Genomic DNA, 24,715 nt, shown 5'->3' with positions numbered 1-24,715 from the left:
GTCCTGGACTCACTTTCTAGACCAGGCCGGCCTTGAACTCACAGAGATCCCCCTGCCTCTGCCTCCCAAGTGCTGGGATTACAGGCCTGTGCCATCATGCCTGGCTTACTTTGGTCTTTTTTTAATAATTTATTTTTATTTTATGTGCATTGGTGTTTTGCTTGAATGTATGTCTATAAGAGGATGTCAGATCTTGGAGTTACAGACAGTTGTGAGCTGCCATGTGAGTGCTGGGAATTGAACCCGGGTCCTTTGGAAGAACAGTCAGTGCTCTTAGCTTATGAGACACCTCTCCAGCCCCCTTTGGTTTTGAACTAATTAATGATCCTCCCACCCCAGCCTCATGAGGGGCTGAGGTTCCTGGCATATCCCACCAACTCTGTTTAAATAAAAGGTAGTATTAAGTACAGCTCGCTTAAACACTTGTATGGAAGTTGCTATAGGAACTCTATAGAAACCCAGACTAAGTATGTAGACAAACAACTTTTCTTTTTAAATATATTTACTATATTGTATTTTTTATGGTTACAAATAAAAGACAAGGCTGGTGGTGTCTTGGGCACTGTTCAGATTCTCTAGTGCTTTTAGTATGGTTTATGCAGTTGTATACCTTAACAGCACAGCAACTGGTTCCAAGGCACCTTTAATATCTCTCAAAATCAGATTTAAATGTTAACGTATCCTTATGTTTAAGGGATATTTTCCTTTAAGGGTAACAAGTTAACACGTATCAAGAGCAGCTAAGCTAAGTGATAGTGCCCTCCTTTTGGACATGAGCTTTTAAAATCAGGGTCAACTTTATCAAGAAAAATATCAAACCATACAAAATGGGATGCACAGACCACCTGTTTACTTACAGGCAACGGAAGCAATCTTTAACGACACGTCCATTAAAAATGTACCACTAAGCTGGCGTGGTGGTGCAAACCTTTAATCTCAGAACTCTGGCAGGCAGATTTCTTTGAGTTTGAGGCCAGCCTGGTCTACAAAGCGAGCCCAGAACAGCCAGGCCTACACAAAGAGACTCTGTCTTAGAAACACCCCCACCAAAAAACTGTGACTACTAATTACTTCATATACATAGAGGAAGAAAAGCTGGAGAGCCAATACTCTCTCTATACACTACCTAAGCAGTAGAGATAGGATGGTGGATCATTGGGAACGGCTGAATGCTTGCTGATGATATACAGGCCCCAGAGCACATGGCAGCGCCAACACACACACACACACACACACACACACACACACACACACACACACACACACACACACACACACACACACACACACACACACACCTGTGCTAATGAAAGCAGTGAACAGTTTTCTTAATGTCCTTAGACATTTAACTAAAACCCAAAAGTTTAATTTTATCAGCTAAATTTAATGCAAGCATTGACCTTTCAAGATGCCAATATTATCAAATCTCTTTTAATATTAAAAAAACCAATAGGGGGCTGGGGAGATGGCTCAGCAGGATTAATTACTACATCACTTAGAAACTAATTTCCTTTCAGCTTTAGGCTGACTTGTAGAACACTGGGGAAATATAGAGATACAACAAAGAAAACTAGCAAGGTTCATTTTGAGCACTTACACTGCTACCAACACTGAGCAACAGTTTTCTGGGAGTAAAGACTGAGGTGTTGGCTCTCACTGGGACTACAATGGAGCGGCACCCTTGCAGGGGACTGCACGACTTCACACTCCAGGACTGCAGGTTTGGAGTCATCCAATGTAACTACTGTTTTGAGGAGTACAAGATGCAGGCTTTGTTAGAGTCCTAAGAAGCTTCCCAACAGCTCGGTTCCTGTTAAATGGAACAAGCCTGCAGAACATGCAGAACAGGCATCTTATTTCAGGAGAGGCGCTTCGGAGGAGATGCTTAGCTTCAACTTCTTCCAGGCTGATTATATCCGAAGTCCCAATGTGTGGAATTCAGTGAAGGACTACTCTCCAAAAATCCATAAAATATTCACACCAGATAGGCCAAGATTAACTCTCCTACAAAGAAAGAAAAACGGTTTGAGTAGAATTGCTTCCCCAAGCATCTATGGTCTGATTCTAATAAAACCAACAATAGGAGAGACACGTGTCCAACTGGTGACAGCTGAGGTGACTCAGCAGCACAGCCTGTCATACAGCTCAATGGGAGGCAAGTAACGGTGTCTACTTTAGTAACTGCTTAAAACCTATGTTTAGAATAAACAGGTTTATGGGGTGCTAAAGATTAATTTTTCAGTAGACTTGAAGAGCTACATCAAGGAGAGAGAGATAGCAAAAATATTTAGTAATATTACAGTGCCAACCAATTTTTAAAATAGAGAATATAGCAATGTCAGGCCTCGGCTTGAATTAGAAATTTACTGATTATTAGGGATTTCTTGATGTCTTAATTACTTCCCTATTGCTATGGTAAGATAACATAACTAATGCTGGGCGTAGTAGCATACGCCTTTAATCCCAGCATTCCAGAGGCAGATCCACAGGTGCATCTCTGTGAGGCCAGCCTGGTCTCTAGAGTGAGTTCCAGGACAACCAGCTGTTACACAGAGAAACCCTGTCTCAAAATAATAATAACTGAAAAAGATACCCTGACTAGGGCAACTTATAAAAGAAAGCACTTCAGAGAGCTAAGAGTCCATAAGCACGTAGGGAGCATGGCGGCAAGCAGGTAGCCTTGGCCCTCAGCTGCACACCACCTCCAGTAGGTCACATCCAAACCTCTCTAAAAAGTTTCACCAGCTGGCAACCGAGTATTCAAACACATGAGCTATAGGGGCCATTCTGTAAGTCTGTGCATTAGTCATACATCCTAAACCATGCCACGCTTAAACTATGACACAAAGACAAATATATTCCAGAATAATGTGACTGTATTGAATAAGGGGACGAGAAGGGGCTGCAGAGCCACAGCACCACGTCAGACACCTGCAATGCCAAGGCGGATGCGCTAGAGGGCTGTGAGGTGTGGCTCCAAAAGCCATCAACTGTTAGCTCCAGGCTTTTAAAAAGTCATTCATACCCTAAGTTATAGGATGATAAGTTTTTGTTTGTTTTGTCTGGTCTACAGAGTGAGTTCCAAACAGCCAGAGTCAGACAGAGAAACCTTCTCAAAAAAACCTAAAAAACAAAACAAACCCCCAAACCAGAAAACAAACCAAAACAACAGCAAACCACAAAAAACATCCCAGCCTTTTAGAAACACTAAGAACTAGAAATCAAATATTTATTTATTTATTTTATTTTTTTGTTTTTCGAGACAGGGTTTCTCTGTGTATCCCTGGCTGTCCTGGACTCACTTTGTAAACCAGGCTGGCCTCAAATTCACAGTGATCTGCCTGACTCTGCCTCCTGAGTGCTGGGATTAAAGGTGTGTGTCACCATGCCCGGTTTAAATATTTTTTTTAATGTAAAATTTCTGTGTTTGAGTGTTGTGCCTGCATATCATGTGTACTATCTGCATGCCTAATCCCCTGGAACTGGAGTTAGACACTTGTAAACCACCATGGGGGTGCTAGGTATTGAGCCAGGGACTTCTGAAAAGGCAACCAGAGCCATAAGCCACAAAAAATACCCCAGCCTTTTAGAAACACTAAGTAAAGGATTACAAATCAAATATTTATTTATTTATTTATTTTGGTTTTGTTTTTTTCAAGACAGGGTTTCTCTGTGTAGCCCTGGCTGTCCTGGACTCACTTTGTAGACCAGGCTGGCCTCGAACTCACAGAGATCCACCTGCCTCTGCCTTCCAAGAGCTGATGATTGCGTTTCCTTTCTATATATGCATACATGCACTTATAATGAAACTTTACTGGAAATCTTTTTTTAAAATGTACGTACACACACACACACAATTACTGACAAATGCTTAAAACACACTACAAAATTAAAAGTCAGCTCAAAGAGCAGTAAGTTTGGATGTAACTCATTTCTAAACAACATGAAAGATACAAACTCATTCCTCAAAGCAGTCTGGATATTGAAAACCTGACACTGGACACCTTGTTGGAGGTGGATGGAGTGGCTGAGCAGAAAGGTATTTTCATTTGCTGGTGTGCACTGTTATGCCATTTAAATATTAATACTTCTATATTGAGCATGTATTATTTTTGCAATTGAAAAATAAATGCTAAAAAAAGCAGCAAGGAATAAATGTTTCTGTTTATGACTGTGTTCACATCTGCTTTAGTCTTTTACACATAATAAATAAATTTAGAAAAAGAGCTTTGCTTTCACTCAGACAATGTTTTCCACAGGATATACAGAACGATGCCACACACGCGCGTGTACACACACACATACACACTTCATATTTCCAGGAGACACCCAAAACAGTATTTGGTGTGTAAGCAGTCACAACGCATATAAGCAGGTCACTTTACTTCTTTTGGTGAACTCTAATCCTTATCTTGCCCGTCAGTGTCTCCTTCAGACAAGCCACGCTCTAAGCATTTAACGGCACACGTGCGGGGCTGCCTGGGCAGCACGTTCTGGGACATGTCTAATCTCCAAATTATGAACGGCACGTCTAAACCCTCTTTCACAGAGCACGCCGGTGGAGTGCAGCCGGCCACAGGCGGCCTCCGCACCGCGCACTTCCCTCGACATGCCAGTAGCTGTAGTTCCTGGCTGTGACAGCTGGACCCCAGCAGCTAAGTTTTCAGACCCCCAAATCATACATTACCAGATTTTCTCAGCCTCGGGAATGGTCCACTTATTTCAAACAGTATTTGAAACACTGAAGCACTGAATCATCAACATGACAATACAGCAATTTTGCATTTGTAAACACTGTGAGCCTCATTACTGAATTCATAAACAACTTCAACAGACTATTTTTCATCCCAATTAGCAATATTTTGGAAAGGGTACAGACTAGGCCCTTTGGAAGCACAATGACTTTGTGAAAGGCTTTGTGTCTAAAATGGAATGGCTTGGAAAGCACTCCAAGTTTTCCTTTCTATTTTCAAGTGGCAGGAGTCTGATTTTCATCCTGTTTCAGGGTGTTCCTCCAGGGAACATAACTGTAAAGCCAGCCTGATGTCATTCAGCTGCCTTTACCAACAGGGAAATGGTGGTTCTCAATCACTGACGCACTCGAAACCGATCTAGAATTCTGTCCACAACTCTTTTGGAATATGTGCTGCTTTCTGCAGAATTGTAACACAGGAAGAAAAAGTATAATGGAATTAAGTACTTAACTTTAAAGTCATAAATGCTTACCCAAGCATTCCTGACTCTTTGGTCTTTATGATGTAGAGGAACATCAACAGTGTATGGAACATATTATTTCTTCCCTAGAATTAAGAAAAAACAGAAAACCAGTAAGAGTTAAACTAAAAAGATTCAGTCATGTAGGCAAATTCAGATCTTACCAGTTTGCACCCCACCGGTTTAGAGTTTTACATAACTCAAAGTTTTACTCATTCAATATACAATGCCTACACTTTGCTAACAAGTGGAGTACTGTGCCAAGACAGAGAGGATCCTGGATCGTGGAGCTGATTATAGAGCAGACACAGAGAGGCCTCTAACCTGACTGGAGAGGCAGGCCTTAAGTGCAACGCCTAAATGCAAGAATGACAAACAGATTTGAAATATGAACAGAAAGCTGACAGGCTGGGGTGGGGTCTCACGTGTTCAGAACCAACCAGTGAAGCTTGGAAGAAAAGTTTTTCTGACGATGATGGGAAGATGTCCTGTGGCCCAGGAGAGCACAGAAACAAGAGTGTTAGGACTCACATAGCTTTTAGTTATCTTCAAAACAAGCTGAGCGGTTACAGCACACGCCTTTAATCTCAGCACTTGGGAGGCAGAGGCAGGCGGATCTCTAAGGGCTCTCTCAGTTAGAGGCCAGCCTGGTCTACGGAGTGCGTTCCAGGATAGCCAAGGCTACACAGAGAAACCTTGTACAAACAAATAAAAACCCCCAAACCTAAAAACAAAACAAAACCAAACCACCACAGTGTGCCTTTAGCATATAAAGAACATGTTAAATGACTTTATTTGTAAGCGACAACTGGGCAACATTTGCCAGCTCTGAAATTCAACTATGACATGCAAGCAATGGCTGTAAAATCCCTCTATTGATTTTTCTTTTTTTTTTACTTCAGGTGTATGAATTTTTACAAGATAGTATTTTTCTTCATACAAAAACAAAGACTTGGCATGGGTAGCCCCAGGAACCTCAATGGCTCAAAAGAAGAGAGAGTCCCCTCTCTGCTGGGGAGACAGGGAACTCAGAGTATAATTATAGCCAGTAGCTGTGTATAGAGGAGCCTGCCTATAATCCTAGCATTCGGGACACTGAGGCAGGACTGAACACCTGAGACCGGCTGGGCTACTTGATAAGACCCTGTGCTGTCATGCTGTGTCTACCTCTGCAAACCAGAAACCAACAAAAAGAACCTGCAGTCAATGTGAAATTCTCAGTAAAGATGGTAAGAAAACAAAACAAAACTGCAAAGATCACCTGTAAAGCTTCTTTGCAACAATAAAATGCCTGCACGGACATTGGACTGGCAGGGTAACTTTTTAGCCACCCACGCCCAGCTGACTTCAATCTTAAAAACAAAAACAAAAATCTGGGAGTAGTGGTGCACATCTTTGGTCCTACCACTCACAAGGCAGAAGCAGGAGGACCTTTTGAAGTTGGGCCAGCCTGGTCTACAGCTGTTCTGATTGTTCCAGGACAACCACAGCTAGACAGTGACACCATGTCTCAAACAAAACAGAAACCACAACAGAACAAAACAGAAAGCTCCAAATGAAGCTTTCCAGAAGACAACCTGAGGAACCATTAGTTGTGGCAGTGTCACGATGAATGCTTTCCTTTCCTTTCCCAAACTAAATACCACTGCGTTCATAATACAAAGAACACAAACCCTCAGAGTTAAAACATACTAGTCTACAACTGTGATCCCAGGCATGTGTGTTGTCTCACATGAGTAATCACAGCACTTGAGAAGCCGGTGCAGGAGAATTACAGCAAACTTTAGGCCAGGCCTGGTTACTAAGTGAGACCCAGCTTTGAAAAAAAATGAACAGACTCTTTTTTTTTTTTTTGAGACGAGGTTTCTCTGCATAGCCTTGGCTGTCCTGGATTCTCTTTGTAGACCAAGCTGGCCTCGAACTCACAGAGATCTGCCTGCCTCTGCCTCCTGAGTGCTGTGATTACAGGTGTGCACTACCATGCCCAGCTAACATGGCATCCTGACATTGGCTAGTAGCAAGTCCTTTGGGGCTAGGGATATAGCTCAGTGGCAGAGCACCTGCTCAGCATGCATGAGGTCCTGAGTTAAACCCTGAGAACCGAAAAGAAAGAAATACCTTTGGAAGATTGTAGACATGTCGCTGGTAGATTAGCTCATAATGTGGAGGGTTGATAGCACTTTGATAAATACAAAACACATTTTCATTCGTAATATCTGTAAAGAAAATATGACATGCTAAAAAACTAATTCATAAATTTCAGGTGACAATTCAACATGCCCTTTTAGGCGTTAGTACCTGGTTTATTGGGCGTTTGAACAAAGTGCTGAGAGGTGAATGTCTTCCCATCTGGGTACTTAGGGTGTGGAGGCAGCCTGGAGTCCAGGTAGGTGCATAGCACGTGCACGATGATCTGCAGACGACAAACAACCGTGCAAAGTCAGCCGAGCAGCCTGGCTCTTTGGAAAGATGTGTACTTATAAAAATTATTTTGTATAAAGATAAAAAAATTACTTAAAACACAAAAGAATTTGGTATGTTGATGAAGTAAGCTTCTATTTCAAACAATTCAGTCCAGAGCTAGTGTGTGCCCAGTGCATAAAGCACCTGCCCAGCACTGGGGAGGCAGAGGCAGGAGGGTCTTTGTGAGTTCGAGGCCAGCCTGGTCTACAAAGTGAGTTCCAGGACAGCCTAGGCTATGTGGAGAAACCTGTGTTGGAAAAAAAAAAAGATTCATTCAAAATTGAAAAGTATATTTGCCATCCTATCAACTTGATCTTTTCTTTTTAAAGAAGAAGTTGGTTGGGAGGCAGAGGCAGGCAGATCACTGTGAGTTTGAGATCAGCCTGGTCTCCAAAGAGAATACAGGACAGCCAAGTATTCACAGAGAAACCCTGACTTAGAAAACCAAAACAAACAAATAAAAAATAAAATAAAATAAAAATAGAATAAATAAAGAGAAATTGGAAGAGGCCGGGCATCTAAAAAAAAAAAAGGGGGGGGGGCACTAGGTCATGGTTGTGAGCCACCACATGGTCGCTAGGAATTGAACTCAGAACCGTTAGAACAGCCAGTATTTAACCTCTGAGCAATTTCTCCAACCCGTCAAGCTGACTTCTTTGCTTTTTAATATGGAATGCTTTACAAATTTGCATGTCGTCCTCTCACATCACTAGTCTTCTCTGTATTGTTCCAATTTTAGTATATGTGCTGCTGGAGTGAGCACTCAACTTGACCTCCTAAAGCAAAATTTTCCTTTTTTTTTTTTTTGGTTTTTCGAGACAGGGTCTCTCTATGTAGCTTTGGCTGTCCTGGACTCACTCTGTAGACCAGGCTGGCCTTGAACTCATATTGATCTGCCTGCCTCTGCCTTCCAAGTGCTAGGATTAAAGGCGTGCGCCACCATGGCCGGCTCATTTTTGCAGACATTCCTCCCCACCCTTGTGTGTATGTGTGTGTCTGTACCCGTAGTCTCTCATACTGGCAGACGTTTCGTCACAGGTCTGTACACTCGGCCCTTCTTTATTCTGACATAAGGTCTCAATAAGTTCTTCAGGCTGGCCTTCATCTCACTCTGTAGCACTTCAGGTAACCCCTGAATTGCAATCCTCTGCCTCAGCTTTTTGAGTAGTTGGGATCATAGGCCTACCTGGCTCCTTATTTTCTGTTAAACAGAAAATTTGCATCCATACAGTTGCCAACAAAGCTAAGAAAAACTGCATACACTCAATTCTCAATTTGAATAACAACATTAAAAATTAATTTTCACATAAACAGTTAACACAAAAACTGCCCCCAAAAATTTCAGAGCCAGGCACGGTGGTGCACGCCTGTTATCTCAGCACTCAGGGAGGCAGAGGCAGGTGGATCACTGTAAGATCAAGGCCAGCCTGGTCTACAAAGCAAGTCCAGGACAGCTAAGGCTACAAAGAGAAATCCTGTCTCGAAAAACCAAACCAAAAACAGCGTCGCAATTTTCAAAAACACAAACCCTAATGCTGTTTGATTTGCTAAATTATGATAATAGCAATCTTTCCTAAAGTAATAGCCCCACATAAGAAAGAACATGTCACTAGGCAAGGTGGCATACGTCTATAATCCCAGCACTTGGGAAGTAGAGGCAGGCGGATCCCTGTGAGTTCGAGGCCAGTATAGTCTACAAAAGGGAGTCCAGGACAGCCAAGGCTATGCAGAGAAACCCTGTCTAGAAAGACCAAAAAACAAATATATAAACAAATGTGTCATAGGCGGATCTCTGTGAGTTCAGGGAAAGTAAGTCCCTGACAGCCAAAGCCTCAGAGAAACCTGGGGGTGGGGTGGAACACCACAAACCCCAGAAAGCCTTAAGGCCTTACAGCAGAGTCGGTGGGCAGGTCTGTATCCCACTTGCGTCCTTTGAAGTCCCCTCCTCTGCTCCATCGGAATGAACTCATGCAGCCCCCCTGAGAAAGTTCTGTGTGACAAAAGTAAAAATTAAAACACTGAAGACAAAGAATAAATAAACAAAGCAAGAAAGAAACGTAAGATACAAAAGTTAACCACCATGGTAAAGAATCAGGTAAGGATTAAGACTGTGCCCTGGATCCTTTAATCACTGCACAGTCAGTCTTATATGAGCTGCTGACTTTTTTTTTTTCCGAGACAGGGTCTCTCTGTGTAGCCTTGGCTGTCCTGAACTTACTTTGTAGACCAGGCTGGCCTCAAACTCACAGAGATCTGCCTGCCTCTGCCTCCTAAGTGTTGGGATTAAAGGCGTGCGCCACCACCACCTGGTATTGACATATTATTTTTTTAATGTGTAAGAACTGCACTGAACATGTAAAGCCATGTACTCAACAAAACTGAAAAGTAATACTGTCTACAATGCAATTTATAGAAATGTGTATACGCACAGAGTCAAACATGGTGAAACATGTGTCCATTCAAGGTGCATGACTTTCACTGTATTTTGATGATACCTCATATACAATTTTCAACTTGATGTACAAGTACTATCAACAAAGTCAACCACCAAAATATTTGAACCTAAATCTATAGAAATATAGAGAACAGAGTTGTATAAACTATAAGAGAACAGAGTTATATAAACTATACCATGGATCTATTCAGAAAACTCAACTCTATAGGACAACATTCTAGCTCTTTCAACAAATACCTTGCTAACCATTAAAAAGAAGCTGGGCATGGTGGTGCACGCCTTTAGTCCTAGCACTAGGGAGGCAGAGGCAGGTGGATCTCTGTGAGTTCGAGGCCAGTCTGGTCTACAAAGTGACTTCTAGGACAGCCAGGGCTACACAGAGAAACCTTGTCTTGGAAAACCAAAAGAAAAAATGACAGATGAACTGACAGTTGAAAGATCATCCAATGAAGGAACTTTACAAAATGGCTCCGATGACTACGAAACATAGGACTTGCTTCCAATGAAACAGAGGAAGAAAGCAGCGGGGGCATTAACAGTGCAGGGGTGGCCTGAGCAGAGATGTTTTGAACTAGTTGGTGACGTCTGTAAGAAGATTGTGTTGTTTTGTTTTGTTCTTTTCTCTTTTTTGAGGTAGATAGGGGCATGGAACATGCAATCCAGGCAAGCGCTCTGTCACTGAGTTCCATCTAGTGTACTGTGTCTGCCTGAAATTCTCCTTGTGTGACAGATTTCTACAACGTTATGAAAGCATACTTATTCTTAAATTGGAATTCAAGCAGCAGGAAGTAACACAGACTGCAATACTTTCCAGCTAAAATGCATGAAAAGTTTGAATACTGAAATACTATTTTTAAAACTTGCTTTAATAAAGAAACATTTTACAGTCTGCCCAAATGAAAAGTAACTCCGATTTCACGAACTGTTCTCTAAGTAGAGAGGTGTAATGAGGAGAGCGCACGGCCAGGCTGGAGAGGTTAAACGTCCTGATTCCAGGGCCGTCTCCTCAGATCACAGCTCCTCCCAAATCCTAAGCATGTAACAGAAACCACAAATTAAATAGAAATTACAAAAATTACAAGAATCATATTAGCATACTGATATTACAAACACTATCACAATGGCACCTAGTTTTTGGTAGTTTTAGGAGTAGAAAATGAATCTGGCCTATTTAACTCCTATTGGAGTTTCTTACACAGAATAAAATAATTAAAATCTTCAAAGATAGTCTTTTGACAGTTCTTAGCATGTCAAATAGAGGACTGAGAAGTTGTCCAAGTATAAGCCTTAATTAACCCACACTTAAATATATCCTTATAAAATATAAGACCATAATTACATTTTCACTTTTTTCAAAATATGTTTTTCCTTGTTATCCTTCATTTAAAAAATCCTAATGTTGCAAAAGAGCTTTCATTTTTTCCTCTTCAAATCAAGTTACCTTTGATTCTTTCAAACAAGTACTCCTGATTTGGTGTTAGGTCTAAATACTGCACAATTGCATTCAGGGTTGGAATGAGAGGAGCTTTGACCAGGGCGGCTTGTTTCAAGCTGGTAACACTCGCCTCTGTTAAAACACAAAGAGCACAGATTACTCATCACAGAGACTCAACCAGCTTCAGAGTTTCCCCTGGCCTGTTTTCAAACAGCTGGCTCCCCCTGCCTCCCAGGGCATACACACATCGGTGATATCTTCCTTAGCACTCTAGCTCAGGCTTCACCGCCCCAGCATGAGGATGAGGAACTATTCCTACACTGTTTTTCTGTCCTAGGACTAATTATTTTCTTCTACCTTTGCTGGAGAGAAAGCTCAGCAGAGGCAGGGGCTCTAGTCAGTTTCTGCAGTGCTGCACCACAGCACTACAGAAATATACACACTTATTGGAGCCACTTAATACTTACTGAGAGAATAAAGGAAAGCAGTGACTACTAGTTTTAAAGAAGGATTTATTTTATAATGTAAAGATGTGCTTTTATTTTATGTACATGGACATCTTGCCTATATGCATATCTGTGCACATATATACCTGGTGCCTGTAAAAGCCGGAAGAAGATGTCAGGTCCTCTGGACCTGGAGTTACATTTGGTTGTGATTGCCATGTACGTAATAGGAATTGAGCCTGGGTCCTCTGGAAGAGCAGTCAGTGCTTTTAACCATCTTTCTAGCTCCCTTGGTTTTTTGTTTTTTAACTTATTTTTAACCAGGCATATTTCTGTGCGTAATGTGCACCCAAGTACAGCACCCATGGAGACCAGAGGTGTGAGGTCTGGAGCTGGATATACTGGTGGTTGGTTGAATGCTGGAACTGAACTCAGGCCCTCTGTTAGAGCACTATGTGAGGTCTGAACTACTGAGCCATCTTTCTAACCCAGAAATAACTTAAGATGCAGTTGCAGTATGTAGTTTGTAACATTTCACGCAAGGCAGCTAGATTCTCTCTCTTACACACACACACACACACACAGAGAGAGAGAGAGAGAGAGAGAGAGAGACAGAGAGAGAGAGACAGAGACAGAGACAGACAGACAAACACCTCTTTTAAAAAAGGATCCAGGGCTGCAGAGATCGCTCAGTGGTTAAGAGCACAGCCTGCTCTTCCAAATGTCCTGAGTTCAATTCCCAGCAACCACATGGTGGTTCACAACCATCTGTAATATGATATGATGCCCTCTTCCAGCCTACAGGTGTATATGCAGCCAGAGCACTATATACATAATAAATAAATAAATAAATAAATAAATATTTTTTTTAAAAAAGGATCCAAATTCATTTTGGCAAAACTAATATATAGAAAATGTTACAGGTATAAAAGATATACCAGAGCTTTAAAAAAGGTGTATTACATGTCCCCTGGAGGGGGAGACCTGGTGGCACTCAGAGGAAGGACAGCAGGTTGCCAAGAAGAGACTTGATACCCTATGAGCATATACAGGGGGAGGTAACCCCCCTCAGGAACAGTCATAGGGGAGGGGAATAATGGGAAAATGGGGGGAGGGAAGAATGGGAGGATATAAGGGATGGGATAAACATTGAGATGTAACAAGAATAAATTAATTAAAAAAAAAAGGTGTATTAAAGGTTGCCCATTATATCCAGATAAGTAGATTTATGAAGGTGATTTCTTTCAGATTATGAAAGATAATCATGGAAAGAAATTAAGAGGAAAAAAGACAGCCTAAGCATATAAGCAAGTGCCTGGTATTAGACGAAATTTTCCAAGGGTATAGAAACAAGAGTGTGAACTGGCATAAGCTTTTTGAAGGAAATGTATATTAAAAACTGTATTTACAGCAATATTATTTATAGGAAACAATCCAAATGCCAATCAACTGATTAACAGGTAAATAAAATGCAAATGATGCATTTGAGTATTAGTTGGGCATAAAAAAAGATAAAGCACATGGATGAAACTTGAAAACATTATGCCAAGTGAAAGTCACAAAGAACTACAAATTGAGTGATGTCACCAACATGAAATAGCCCAAACAGGCCTGTCTACTGACACAGAGCAGACACAGGCCGGAGGGAGTGCATGGAAAGGAGCCTGCTCAAGGGTGTGGGGCATGAAATGTAAAACTAGCCTAGGTTCAAGCCAAACCTTTGCACTCTCTACTTTCATGAGGCAAACTGTATAGTAGGTTAAGTATACCTCAAATGGAGCTGTTCCATTTAAAAAGCAATTACAAACATTTTCTTCACCTAAAGCCAACAAAAGATGCTCAACAGCCCCCTACAAGATGTCTCCCACTTAAGCAATGGCCACGCTCGGCTTCACATACCTCCGATCTGCAGCTCTGGACACCCCATCCGTCTCATTTGAGTGCTGACAGACTCAATCTCGTGCACAAGTGGCACCAATATTGTCTCATTGATCCACTAGGAAGGAATGAAGAACAGCTCTCCTGCAGTTATTATTCTAAAGCAGTTCCCAAACCACTTTTTCCCTTTTCTCAGGTAATTTTTTTGTCTTACACTTTATTAACAGAATCATAAAACACAGTGAAAGAGAATGCAAGCAGCAACAATGATGCTGAGAGCAGGTATGCTACCAAGCATAAATCAAGTTACTTTCTTAAGTCAGATAGGCTTTTTATTTGAAGAAAATGTTAAATTTTCAGTTAGATGTTATTTTCCCCTCTCCCCTAAATTTCCTGTTTTCAAGATGAGCACAGTGGGTCATGCTTATAACGGTCACTTGGCCTACATATCTCAAGTACCACCTCAGCTGGAGATACATCATCGTAAGACCCTGTCTCCAAACAGAACAAAACACATTCTATGATTGTTACTCTTGGCTGAAGAAAACGTAATTTCCAGTCTACACATCTAGAGGTAATGACTCACATATTCCCTTTCCACTTACACTGGTTTATAATCAGTAAAGCAGTTTTCAAACTAAGGCAACTGATTGACTCACTGTGGGCTTGTCCATCCCCTAACTGCAGAAAGAGACAGCTTTACTTAAAACCAGTTTGTAAATGTTACAGTGTTACCTTTCTGTAAAGATTGGGAGTTTCTTTAAATCTGGGGGTTTGCAGAGGCTGCACAGGGAGAATCTCCGGCAGCATGCTACTGTTCTGTGTTTGCAGTGACTTTGACTACTACTGTTCCTAAGCTTCTGTTTAACTTGAAAGGAGGAAAAATGGCTCACATGAAATTCCTAATAAGAATTCCACAATTCAGCTAGGCGTGGTGGCACACACTTTTAATCCCAGCACTTGGGAGGCAGAGGAGGTGGATTGCTGAGAGTTCGAGGCCAGCCTGGTCTACAAAGTGAGTCCAGGACAGCCAAGGATACACAGAGACACCCTGTCTCGAAAATAAAACAAAACAAAACAAAAAAAGAATTCCACAATTCCTTATAAGAAGTTTTTAAAAGCCCTTCTTTTTTATATATATTATTTCATTTTTAATTGTGTGCGCACGCACTGGCACTGGAACCCCTGGGCTGCAGTTACAGTTGACTATGAGCTGTCTGACATGGGTTCTGGGAACCAGAATTGGGTCCTCTCCAAGAGCATACTTGTTCACAGCCACTGACCCATTTCTACAGCCCCTGAAAGCCTGTTAAGAGTTAACATGCAAGCTGAGCATGGTGGTGCACGCCTTTAATCCCAGCACTTGCAGAGGCAGGTGGATCACTGTGAGTTCAAGGCCAGCCTGGTCTACAAAGAGAGTTTCAGGACAGCCAGGGATACGCTGTGTCTCAAAACCCCCCCACACGCATGAAAGAAAGAATGAATGAATGAAAGAAAGAAAGAAAACCCAAGAACCCACCATCTCTGTCTGGAAGAGTTGAGGAGTCTTTTCTAGGCAATGAAGAAATTGCACGTATATTCTAAACAGTGTCAAACACATGAGTATTCTCTGTGGACCATCGTCTTGTCTCCCTGAACAACTGTAGGTATATAATATACTGACAGAAAATCTTTTTGGGAAATAAAATGGGAAGACCTTAAAAACATATTGTTCCTTTATTTGTGTGTGCATGTATGTATGTATGTATGTATGCCAGCATGCATGTATGTGTGTCTGGTGCCCATGGAGGTCAGAAAAGGGCATCCAACCTCCTCAGACTAGAGTCATAAGTGGTCTGAGTCACCATGTGGCTGCTGGGAATTGAATCTGGTCCTCTGGAAGATGAACCAGTGCTCTTAACTGCTGAGCAATTTCTCTAGCCCACAACTTACATTTCTAAATTTGGCTGTCCATGAATCCATGTGATCAAGAAGCTGTCTATTCATAGTTACTCTTGCCCAGACCTGTCAAAAAAAAAAAAAAAAAAAAAAAAAGACCCTTCAGAAACACTAGTATCCACTTAATTAGCAATTAGTAATTTTCTTATTACTAAGTCAGAGTTGTTTTTTATGCACAAATTTAACTTCAATATTCCTTATGTTGGTGGGGTTTGTGTATGTTTTTGTACAAAATAAGAATATAAAACCCATATATTATATTAAATGAATGAAGTACAGACTAGCAAAAGCACATGCCTTTAATCCCAGCACTCAGGGAAGCAGAGGCAGAGGCAGGATGATTGTTTTAAATTCAAGGCCAGTCTGGTCTAGGACAGCCAAGGCTACACAAAGAAACACTGTCTCAAAAAAACAAAAACAAAAACAAAACAAAAAAACCCAACCCCTCCCCCAAAAAACCCAACAAAACAACAACAGAAAACAACCAACCAACATTTTCTAGCAATCTGAAGTCATAATATAGTAAATCCTTTTTATTGTTCCTTTACCTCTTCTGCAGCTTGCTTAGAACTGAGATCAGCTTCATCTTTGTTAGCACACGGAGCCTGAGACCTACAGGCAAGCTGATACTGAAATTTCTTTAAGGTTTGTGCATAATCCCCCACAGAGCGACTGTAATTCCAGAAGGTAGGGCTGGTGGAAGGAGAGGTGGGATCTGGGCTCCCTGCAATTGAATGGAAACAGTTGTTGTCCTCATAGCAACTTTTTATGTAGCAGTAACTCAGAGATACTGACTACCTAGGAACTAGGCAAGCCCTGCAATACTCATGGAGTCAGAGGACAACTCCCCACCCCCACATGCAAGGAGTCAGAAGAAAAACCCTAGAAGTGTGTCCCCTGGCTCTCAACACTGTCTTCTCTTTGGAGATCACTGGTTCCTTGGGTTAAAAATTAACAAGCCTCCATTTGGGAGTTCTCTTCACACTCGAGGACACTAATCTTCATTCCCCAAGAGAAGATGAGTTCCTTTGGGGCAAGAATGCTTTCTCTTCTGCTAGCATGTAATGCACAGAACAGACACATTCTCAGTAATGACTATACTTATGAAGAGCTTATTCTTTCAGAGTCTCCATCCAGTGTGTTCAACTGATAAAGCTGAAAAATCATACAAGTTACTACCAAAGGAGACACCAACATAAAAGTCTACATTGTAAATGTGTAGGTATTTATTTAGTCTCCAAGAATAGATAATTGAACTGTTGGACCAACTTTGAGGAAGTAGGTTTAATATCATTAAGGTAGGAAAAAAGAATTGAAAACAAAACTAAAACAAGATACTCTTTAAAAAAAAAAAAAATCAAGCGTATTTGAGAAAAGCTTCACTTTAGAGTCCAAAGTGACTAAAAACAACCGGCCGAGAGGCAAACAAGACTGTTCTTTAGAGAAGAGTGCTAGATCAGTAAAAGTGGAACAGCACACAAGTACGTGTCCACGTGCAGCTGTCTTTGCATCAATCCATGTGGGCAAGCTCTCTCTCTGGTGGATTGCTGCGAGAAGGGTGGCTGGAAGCAGGAAGTCAGAGGGAACTACTATGGGAGAACCTGTTTGCAATCACCGTGACCAAGCGATGCAATTCTCTATCAGCAGAGACCCATGACCGTGCATCTCCTGATCTAATACACAGACACGTGCAACTAAGCTACCAGTAAACACTTGATCTAATGATGGCAAAACTGGGCAAATCCAATTTTCATAAGAGTCTGATAGCTTTAAAACACACACACACACACACACACACACACACACACACACACACACACACAAACACACACACTCTCTCTCTCTCTCTCTCTAGGTTAAAGTGCAACTAAATTTAGTGGCCTATATCAGTAAAAGAAAAAAGTAAGTTCTAAAGGTTATCACTGGATCAACTGTATTACTGTGTATGAGTTACAGTGGTATTATTGAGGCTGGGAAGCTGATCGGAGCAAGAGTGAGGTCAAAGTGTGTCTAAACCCTGAAAATTGTCTTGAGACCAACAGAAATAGGACTGCTCCCTCCCTGCCGGGGGCCGCACGTGCCAGTGCAGTGGTCTTGTGGCCCCCACCTCTGCCACCCTTGAGGTGGTCAAGGAGCCTGGTGGTTAGGCTACAACTTAAACTTCCTCTTTCCTTATAAAGTCTTGTCCAGCAAGCACCTGGAATTTCTATTTATGCAAATAAGGCATTCCCAGCACCTTGGCCCTGGCCAATGATGTACACGCACCCTAAAAGCCCCTTCCCATGCCCCAAAGGTTTAAACAGCCTTTGTCCCCCCCCCCCAATTATACAAGCTGTTTCCCGAGAAGTCTGTTTCTCATCACCCGCCTCTGCCCCTCACCCCTGCCCCTGGGCAGTTGTAGGCTGACCACACTGTAATGGGCAGAGAAATGGAGTTCAAAGGGCAGTATTGCAATTAAGAAATTCATTTTGAGAAGCCAGGTGTGGTGGCCCAGGCCTTTAATCTCAGCACTTGGGAGGTAGAGCAGGGGGATTGCTAAGTTCGAGGCCAGCCTGGTCTACAAAAGCAAGTCCAGGACAGCCAGGACTGTTACATAGAGAAACTCTGTCTCAAAAAACCTAAAAAAAAAAGAAAAAAGAAAAAAGAAATGACCTGTTCTCAGAAGACACGTGAACTATTGAGGGAAAAGGACCACAACTCGTTTTTAAGTGACTCGGTGTAAATGAGCATCTAGCTTCTTACTCCTGGAGAGTTGTGAATATGGAATTGGAATTATCAATATGAATTATTTGCTGAATGTTAGAAGAATCTAAACTATGATACTTAAGTAACAGTGGTATAATTTGTGCTCAGGAATTAACTTCTCAATACCATTCCCCTCTGAAAGAAGCCAGGGCGACTGCAGAGCCAGCCAGGGAGAGCACAAGGCACAGCTATATCGTTTGTGGACCTAGAAAGTGAGAGGGAAGGAATGATGGGAAAGACGGGGCACAGATGGATAAGACAATGCTCAAAGGAAGACATCCAGAATACAAGACAGACAGCATTTCTCCTCCTCCTCCTCCTCCTCTTCTTCTTCGACAGGATCTCACTTTGCAACCGTAGCTGTCCTGGACTCACTATATAGAACAGACTGGCCTGTAACTCATAGAGATCTGTCTGCCTCTACCTCTGGGATGCTGAGATTAAAGGCGTGTACCATCAACCCAGCCAAAAATAAATAAATCTGGTACCAGTACCAGGGAAGCTGAGGTAAGTGGATCTCTGTGCCAGCTTAACTTAATTGCCATGTTTCAGGCCAGTGAGAGATCTCATGGCAAAAACCATACTGTGAAGAGCACCCACGGAAGGACAATTGAGGCTGACCTCACAACACAAACATACGGACACACATGACCCCCTCACCCCAATGGGGAGGAAGTATAGATCGAATGATACAATTACAAAGTCCCCATATAGACAGGCTTATAATCCTAGCACTCAAGAGACGGGTCAGGAACACTGTAGGTGAAGAAGATTGCCCAGGTGATATAATGGATTCCAAGCCACCCTGAGTTTGATAGCCTGATTCTATCTCAGGAACACAAAGATTAAAAAAAAAAAAAAAAAAAAAAAAAATCCCCATGAGAACAAAGCGATAATTTTGAAAAGAATTTTAAATTAATGTTAAAAGCAGCATTAAAATTTATAACAGGCTATTTACATAGCCTGAGAGTATGTTTGTTTTAAAAATTCATTTATTAATTTATGCAGAATACTTAAATAACCTAAAGCCCAAGAACACAGCAGAGTGGCTAAATGTATAGAAACAGGCAAAGACTACCAGGCAGAGAGAGAGAGAAAGAGAGAAAGAGAGAGGGGTGCCAGAATTTAGAGTACATGTTCTTTTTAATATGCCAGAACCATTTATACAGAAGTAACCATGGAGCCTCCGAGCAAGTCTGAGATTAGAAAGCCTTCCCCACACAGAAAGAGAACCACAAACATTAATATATAGATCAGATCTCTAATCGCAGCACAATTAACTTAGGAGGAAATGAAGATCTTGTCAGGTTTGACAACGAAAAGCAACAGCCATAACTTACAAACCCTGACCGCAATACTTCTAAATGTGAGAGGAAAGACAAAAAAGCAACGGAGCACACCTGAGAACCATAAAGACATGTACAAGCTGGTCTTTGCTCTGCTCTAGAATGGTGGGCACACCTCAAATGTTTCAAATTTTCAAAACAGAAAAAAGTAACAAGATGATATTGATTTGTTTCTTTGACATTTGTGGCACTTGCAGGCAGAATTAAATTAAAAACCCCTAGAGAGATTTCAAGCACACAAAGCGCCATGGTGCAGCAGCCTGGCTTCCTCACCATGGCCAGCTTTCGCACCGAACGTGCTCACTCTGGAAGTTTCCTGCGGGGAAATCATTACTCAGTTCAATAACCTAATTTGGTTTCAAATAATTGACTTTGTAATAATCAAATCCACTTCAAATAGATTAAGACTTGCTAACACTGTTTCCCTAGGTAAACTAGAGGCTTCAAGGAATTATTAGGAGACAAACTTTAAAATGTTATTTAAGAACAAAACAACAACAAATCCTCTCCAAACCAGTAGCACCTTTAAGGGCAATACTGCTTTCCCCAACCTAGCCTGGACACCAGTCCTCGACCAAGACTGGGAAAGAGCTATCACTTGAATAAGCTTGCTACACAGTGAGTCAAAACACGCGCACGCACAATTTGGGGACATCCTAGCTTGTATGAACCTTACAGCAGAGAAAGAGTCAAGACTGCTCAGGTCAGCTTAGTTTTACTATTAGTTTAAGGATTATGTGAAGTGATACCAAAATACGTATATGAAATGTAAATTAAATAATCGTACCCAGCTTCACTCTCTGCTGTTTCTCTTCCTCACTTCTAAGGAAAGAGTCCAAAGTCCTCAGGTCTGTCATGTAGTCCTCTTTGTCCGTGGGTGAGTTGTAGACCGTGGGCGAAGAGCGGTACCGAGATCTCAGCCCGCTGCTCTCCACTGGGCCAACAGTGGTGGGGTATGGAGAAGAAGGGGACAGACTGAAGCTTGCCAACTACACAAAAGCAAAGAACGGGATTGTGCTTTCAGCTGAAATGCAAATATGTTTAATTTTTAAAAAGTAACACATGCAAGCTATCTCTGAAATCCTGGCACTCAGAAAATAGAGGCAAGAGGACTGAGTTCAAGACCAGCCTCTGCTACCTGGACAATTTGAGGCCAGCTTGGCTACATGAGTGAGACCCTACCTATCTTATAAGGCAGCTAGACTTGGTGGCACACACCTGTAATCTTAACACTCTAGGAGGCAGAGGCAGGCAGATCTCTGTTAGTTCGAAGCCAGCCTGGTCTATAATGCCAGTTCAGGACAGCCAAGGCTACACAGAGAAACCGTGTCTGGGGGAAAATGTTGTTTAAAGAACTTCTGACTGAGTGATAGCAGGAACCTGGTTTCTGTTCTGGCTCTTACTGAGTGACTCGGACCACCAAGTGTCCCTCAGTTTCCTCACCAGCCAAACGCATAATATAGACTTGCTGGATGATTAGTTTACTGCAACTCCCAATTCTACAGTAGCACCACTGGCCAAACAAAGAGTCGTTACCTTAGTATAAGCGCTGGCAGGCGAGTAAGTCACAGCGGGGCTGTAGGAGCCACTGCCACCTGAAGACAGACCTTGCAGCTGAGGGCTGTACCCAGCCATACAGCTGGTGGCAAACTTGGGGCTGGCACTGGGTGACCGAGATGGGCTGTAACTTAACACACTCTGACCTTGAATGGAAGGGGAAGGTGGAGAGGGAGGGATCTGGCTGGCTGCCAGATCACGGGGAGGGGTGGTCTGAACAACTAGAAGGGAAAGAAAATTAATTACACACAATATATACTTAAATTAAAACAATTAGGTCTTGCTATGTGAATCAGGCTATCCTTGACCTTCAGCTCTTCCTGCCTCAGCCTCTTGAGTATAAATAAAATGATGATAGCAGATTCAGGGCTGGTGTGGTGGTACAGGCTGTTAATCCCAACCCTTGGGAGGCAGAGGCAGGTGAATCTGAATTCAAGGCCAACCTGGTCTACATATTGAGCCAAGGGCTACATAGAGACACCAGACAGAAAGACAGACAGATTGATTGATTTTAAGCATGTAGTTAAGTTTTAAAAATATAAATAAGTAAATAACAGAAGGCTTTGACTATAAAATTACATGAAGCATGATTACACAATTACAACCAATGAATTGTTTATCATTTCCACAGTGTTCCAACAGGAAAACATATTTCCACAGAGTTACCTGATATCCCACTCAAGTTGCAGAAAGAACAATAAAAACAACAATTTCCTATATATGGGTTTTACATAAAAGATGACCTTCTACTTCGGAGTCCATGAGAAAGGAAAACTAAGAAAGTGAACTACTGTGCCATGTCGTGTCCCATGTGCTGTGTGTCCAGGTCTCCGCCACCTCTTACCAGCGGTCTTCAAGCCTAACAGTGCTTGCTGTCCAGGGCTAACCACCAGACTTGTGGGTGCTACGGTATATTTGAAGTATCTCCAAAAATCAAACAAGGCATTAAGACTGAAGAGCGATGCGAGGGCAAGTTCTAGGAAAAAAAAAACTTATTATCATTAAAAATATTCTTTTTAAGCCAGGCGAGGTGGTGCATGCCTTTAATCCCAGCGGCAGAGGCAGGTGGATTGCTGTGAGTTCGAGGCCAGCCTGGTCTACAAAGTCCAGGAAAGCCAGGGCTGCATAGAGAAACCCTGTCTTGAAAAACCAAAACGGGGGAAAAATCTTTTTATTAATTGGGGAGTCATGTAGAGGTCAGAGGACAACTTGTGTAAATTGCTTCTCTCCTTTCACCATGTCAGTTTTGGGGATCAAATTCAGGTCACAATGCCTGGTGGCGCGCCTTAACCCCTAAGTCACCCCTCCAGCTCCAATTTATTATTTTAAAAAGTAGAATGGTCTTGGTTCCATTTCCAGCAACTGGTTGGGGAATTTAAAACAAAAACTAAAACTCTTCATACTTTTAGCAAAATAACACCAAAAGTTAAAAACTAAGCTGGGTGTGGTGGTACACGTCTTTAATCCCAGCAATTGGGAGGCAGGAGCAGGTGGATTGCTGTGAATTTGAGGCCAGCCTGGTCTACAAAGTAAGTCTAGGACAGACAAGGCTACACCGAGAAACCCTGTCTTGAAAAACAAACAAACAAACAAACAGTTAAAAACTAGTTTCTTATTCCTCACAACAGACAGCACTTAGTCTAAGTGGTGGGTGCAGAGCATTTACTAGTGAGGTTTATTTTTATTTATTTATTTATTGGTTTTTCGAGACAGTGTCTCTCTGTGTAGCCTTGGCTGTCCTGGACTCCCTTTGTAGACCAGGCTAGCCTTGAACTCATAGCGATCCACCTACCTCTGTCTCCCGAGTGCTGGGAGTACAGCCCCACCACGCTTGGCTCAGCAAGTGTAAATCTTATCACCGTCAGGCTTTCCTTTCCTCGCCAGGCCTCCTGACTGCCCAAGGCTGTACCATTTATTGGCTTTGCTTACTTGTTTAGAGACAAGGTCTCCTACACAGGGCTGGCCTCCACATCTGACTCAAGTCCAGGTACTAAATGGGCACTGCTATACCTGGCTTCTTTTTTTAATTAATTAGTTAATTAATTAATTATTTTTGAGACAAGATTCTGCAATTCATCCCAGGCTGGTCTCAGACTTTAAGTAATCAAGCTGACTCAGCCTCCTACTAAAATGTTCTTGCCATGAAAGTTTACCTTATTCCTTCTCTGCTCTGTCATGCTTTTTTTTTTTTTTTGAGACAGGGTTTCTCTGTGTAGCCTTGGCTGACCTGGACTAACTCTGTAGACCAGGCTAGCTTCAAACTTACAGTGATCTGCCTGCCTCTGCCTCCTGAGTACTGGGATTAAAGGCGAGTGCTACTACCGCCTGGTTTTTTTTTGGAGACAGGCTTTCTCTGGGTAGCCTGGCTGTCCTGGACTCTCTTTATAGACCAGGCTAGCCTGGATCCACCTGCCTCTGCCTCCTGAGTGCTGGGATTACAGGTGTCCACCACTGAGCCTGGCTTGTAGTCATGGTTTTGGGAAACAGACAAACAGTATTTGTCTGAATGAAAGAATGAATACTAAGCCAATTAAGCCTAAAGGCAAGTTTGCATTTGTAGTAAATGTAGATTACAGTGAAATTTACTTACCAATATACCAGAGGGGCCAGTATGTCACATTATAATATGTACTAATTAACTTTCCAGTCCTGAAAAGATTAGAAAGGGCTTTTCAGTTATTAAAGAAAACAAACAAACAAAAAAAACCACAACAAAACAAAACAAAAAACCCATCCATCCCCAGCATGAAAACCAAAACAAAAAGCCACAGTACCAGCCAATGATGGTTAAATGTTCACTTTCAGGCTGATTAACTTACATTTCAGTATATATCATTCCAGCCATGGATACATTTAGGAGTCCCCAGGCTAAAACCACTTTCCTAGTTTCTGTTTCTTTTCTCATCTTGATGGTTCTGTCAATAAGGGAAGCACTGGGGCTTATGTCTCCTTGCATCTATTCAAAAACATAAAAGCCAAAACAGCTTGATATTAAAAGAAACCAGTCTTAAGAAATCACAAGTGTCTTTTGTAAAGTAACAACCCTACAAACTTTCCCGCTTTACCTTAAAGTCCACTCCGCCCCCCAACTTTAATATTAGAAAGGGAATCCTGAAATATCTTCTTTGGTCCCACAGAGAAATCAAGAGAACTGGCTGGTTATTTCGGAGAAGTTAATGGTTCCGATAACTAAGAATGTCTCGTTTCATAATGTAATAGTTTGCAATTAAGTCTGCAG

General features: G+C 42.0%; 1 protein-coding gene and 1 pseudogene across 1 annotated transcript; both read right to left on the bottom strand.

Moving 5' to 3' along the window:
• Window positions 1-1,246: 1,246 nt before the first annotated feature.
• Tmem209 (transmembrane protein 209) lies at window positions 1,247-24,511 on the bottom strand. Its single transcript, XM_051151783.1, has 14 exons — window positions 24,297-24,511; window positions 24,068-24,126; window positions 22,322-22,453; window positions 21,457-21,698; window positions 20,708-20,909; window positions 16,378-16,553; window positions 15,824-15,895; window positions 13,913-14,009; window positions 11,574-11,699; window positions 9,570-9,667; window positions 7,513-7,627; window positions 7,333-7,430; window positions 5,227-5,300; window positions 1,247-2,004 (listed from the first exon to the last, which is right to left on the bottom strand). Exons 1-14 carry the CDS (start codon window positions 24,431-24,433, stop codon window positions 1,950-1,952), a joined length of 1,683 nt encoding a protein of 560 aa, XP_051007740.1. The 5' UTR covers window positions 24,434-24,511; the 3' UTR covers window positions 1,247-1,949.
• On the bottom strand, window positions 8,340-8,440 carry LOC127194973 (uncharacterized; annotated as a pseudogene).
• Window positions 24,512-24,715: the final 204 nt, after the last annotated feature.

Source organism: Acomys russatus, chromosome 10 (genome assembly GCF_903995435.1).
Source record: "Acomys russatus chromosome 10, mAcoRus1.1, whole genome shotgun sequence".
Lineage (NCBI taxonomy): Eukaryota > Metazoa > Chordata > Mammalia > Rodentia > Muridae > Acomys > Acomys russatus.
The sequence above is the reverse complement of the archived record's forward strand: the minus strand, read 5'-3'. Positions and strand labels throughout refer to the sequence as shown.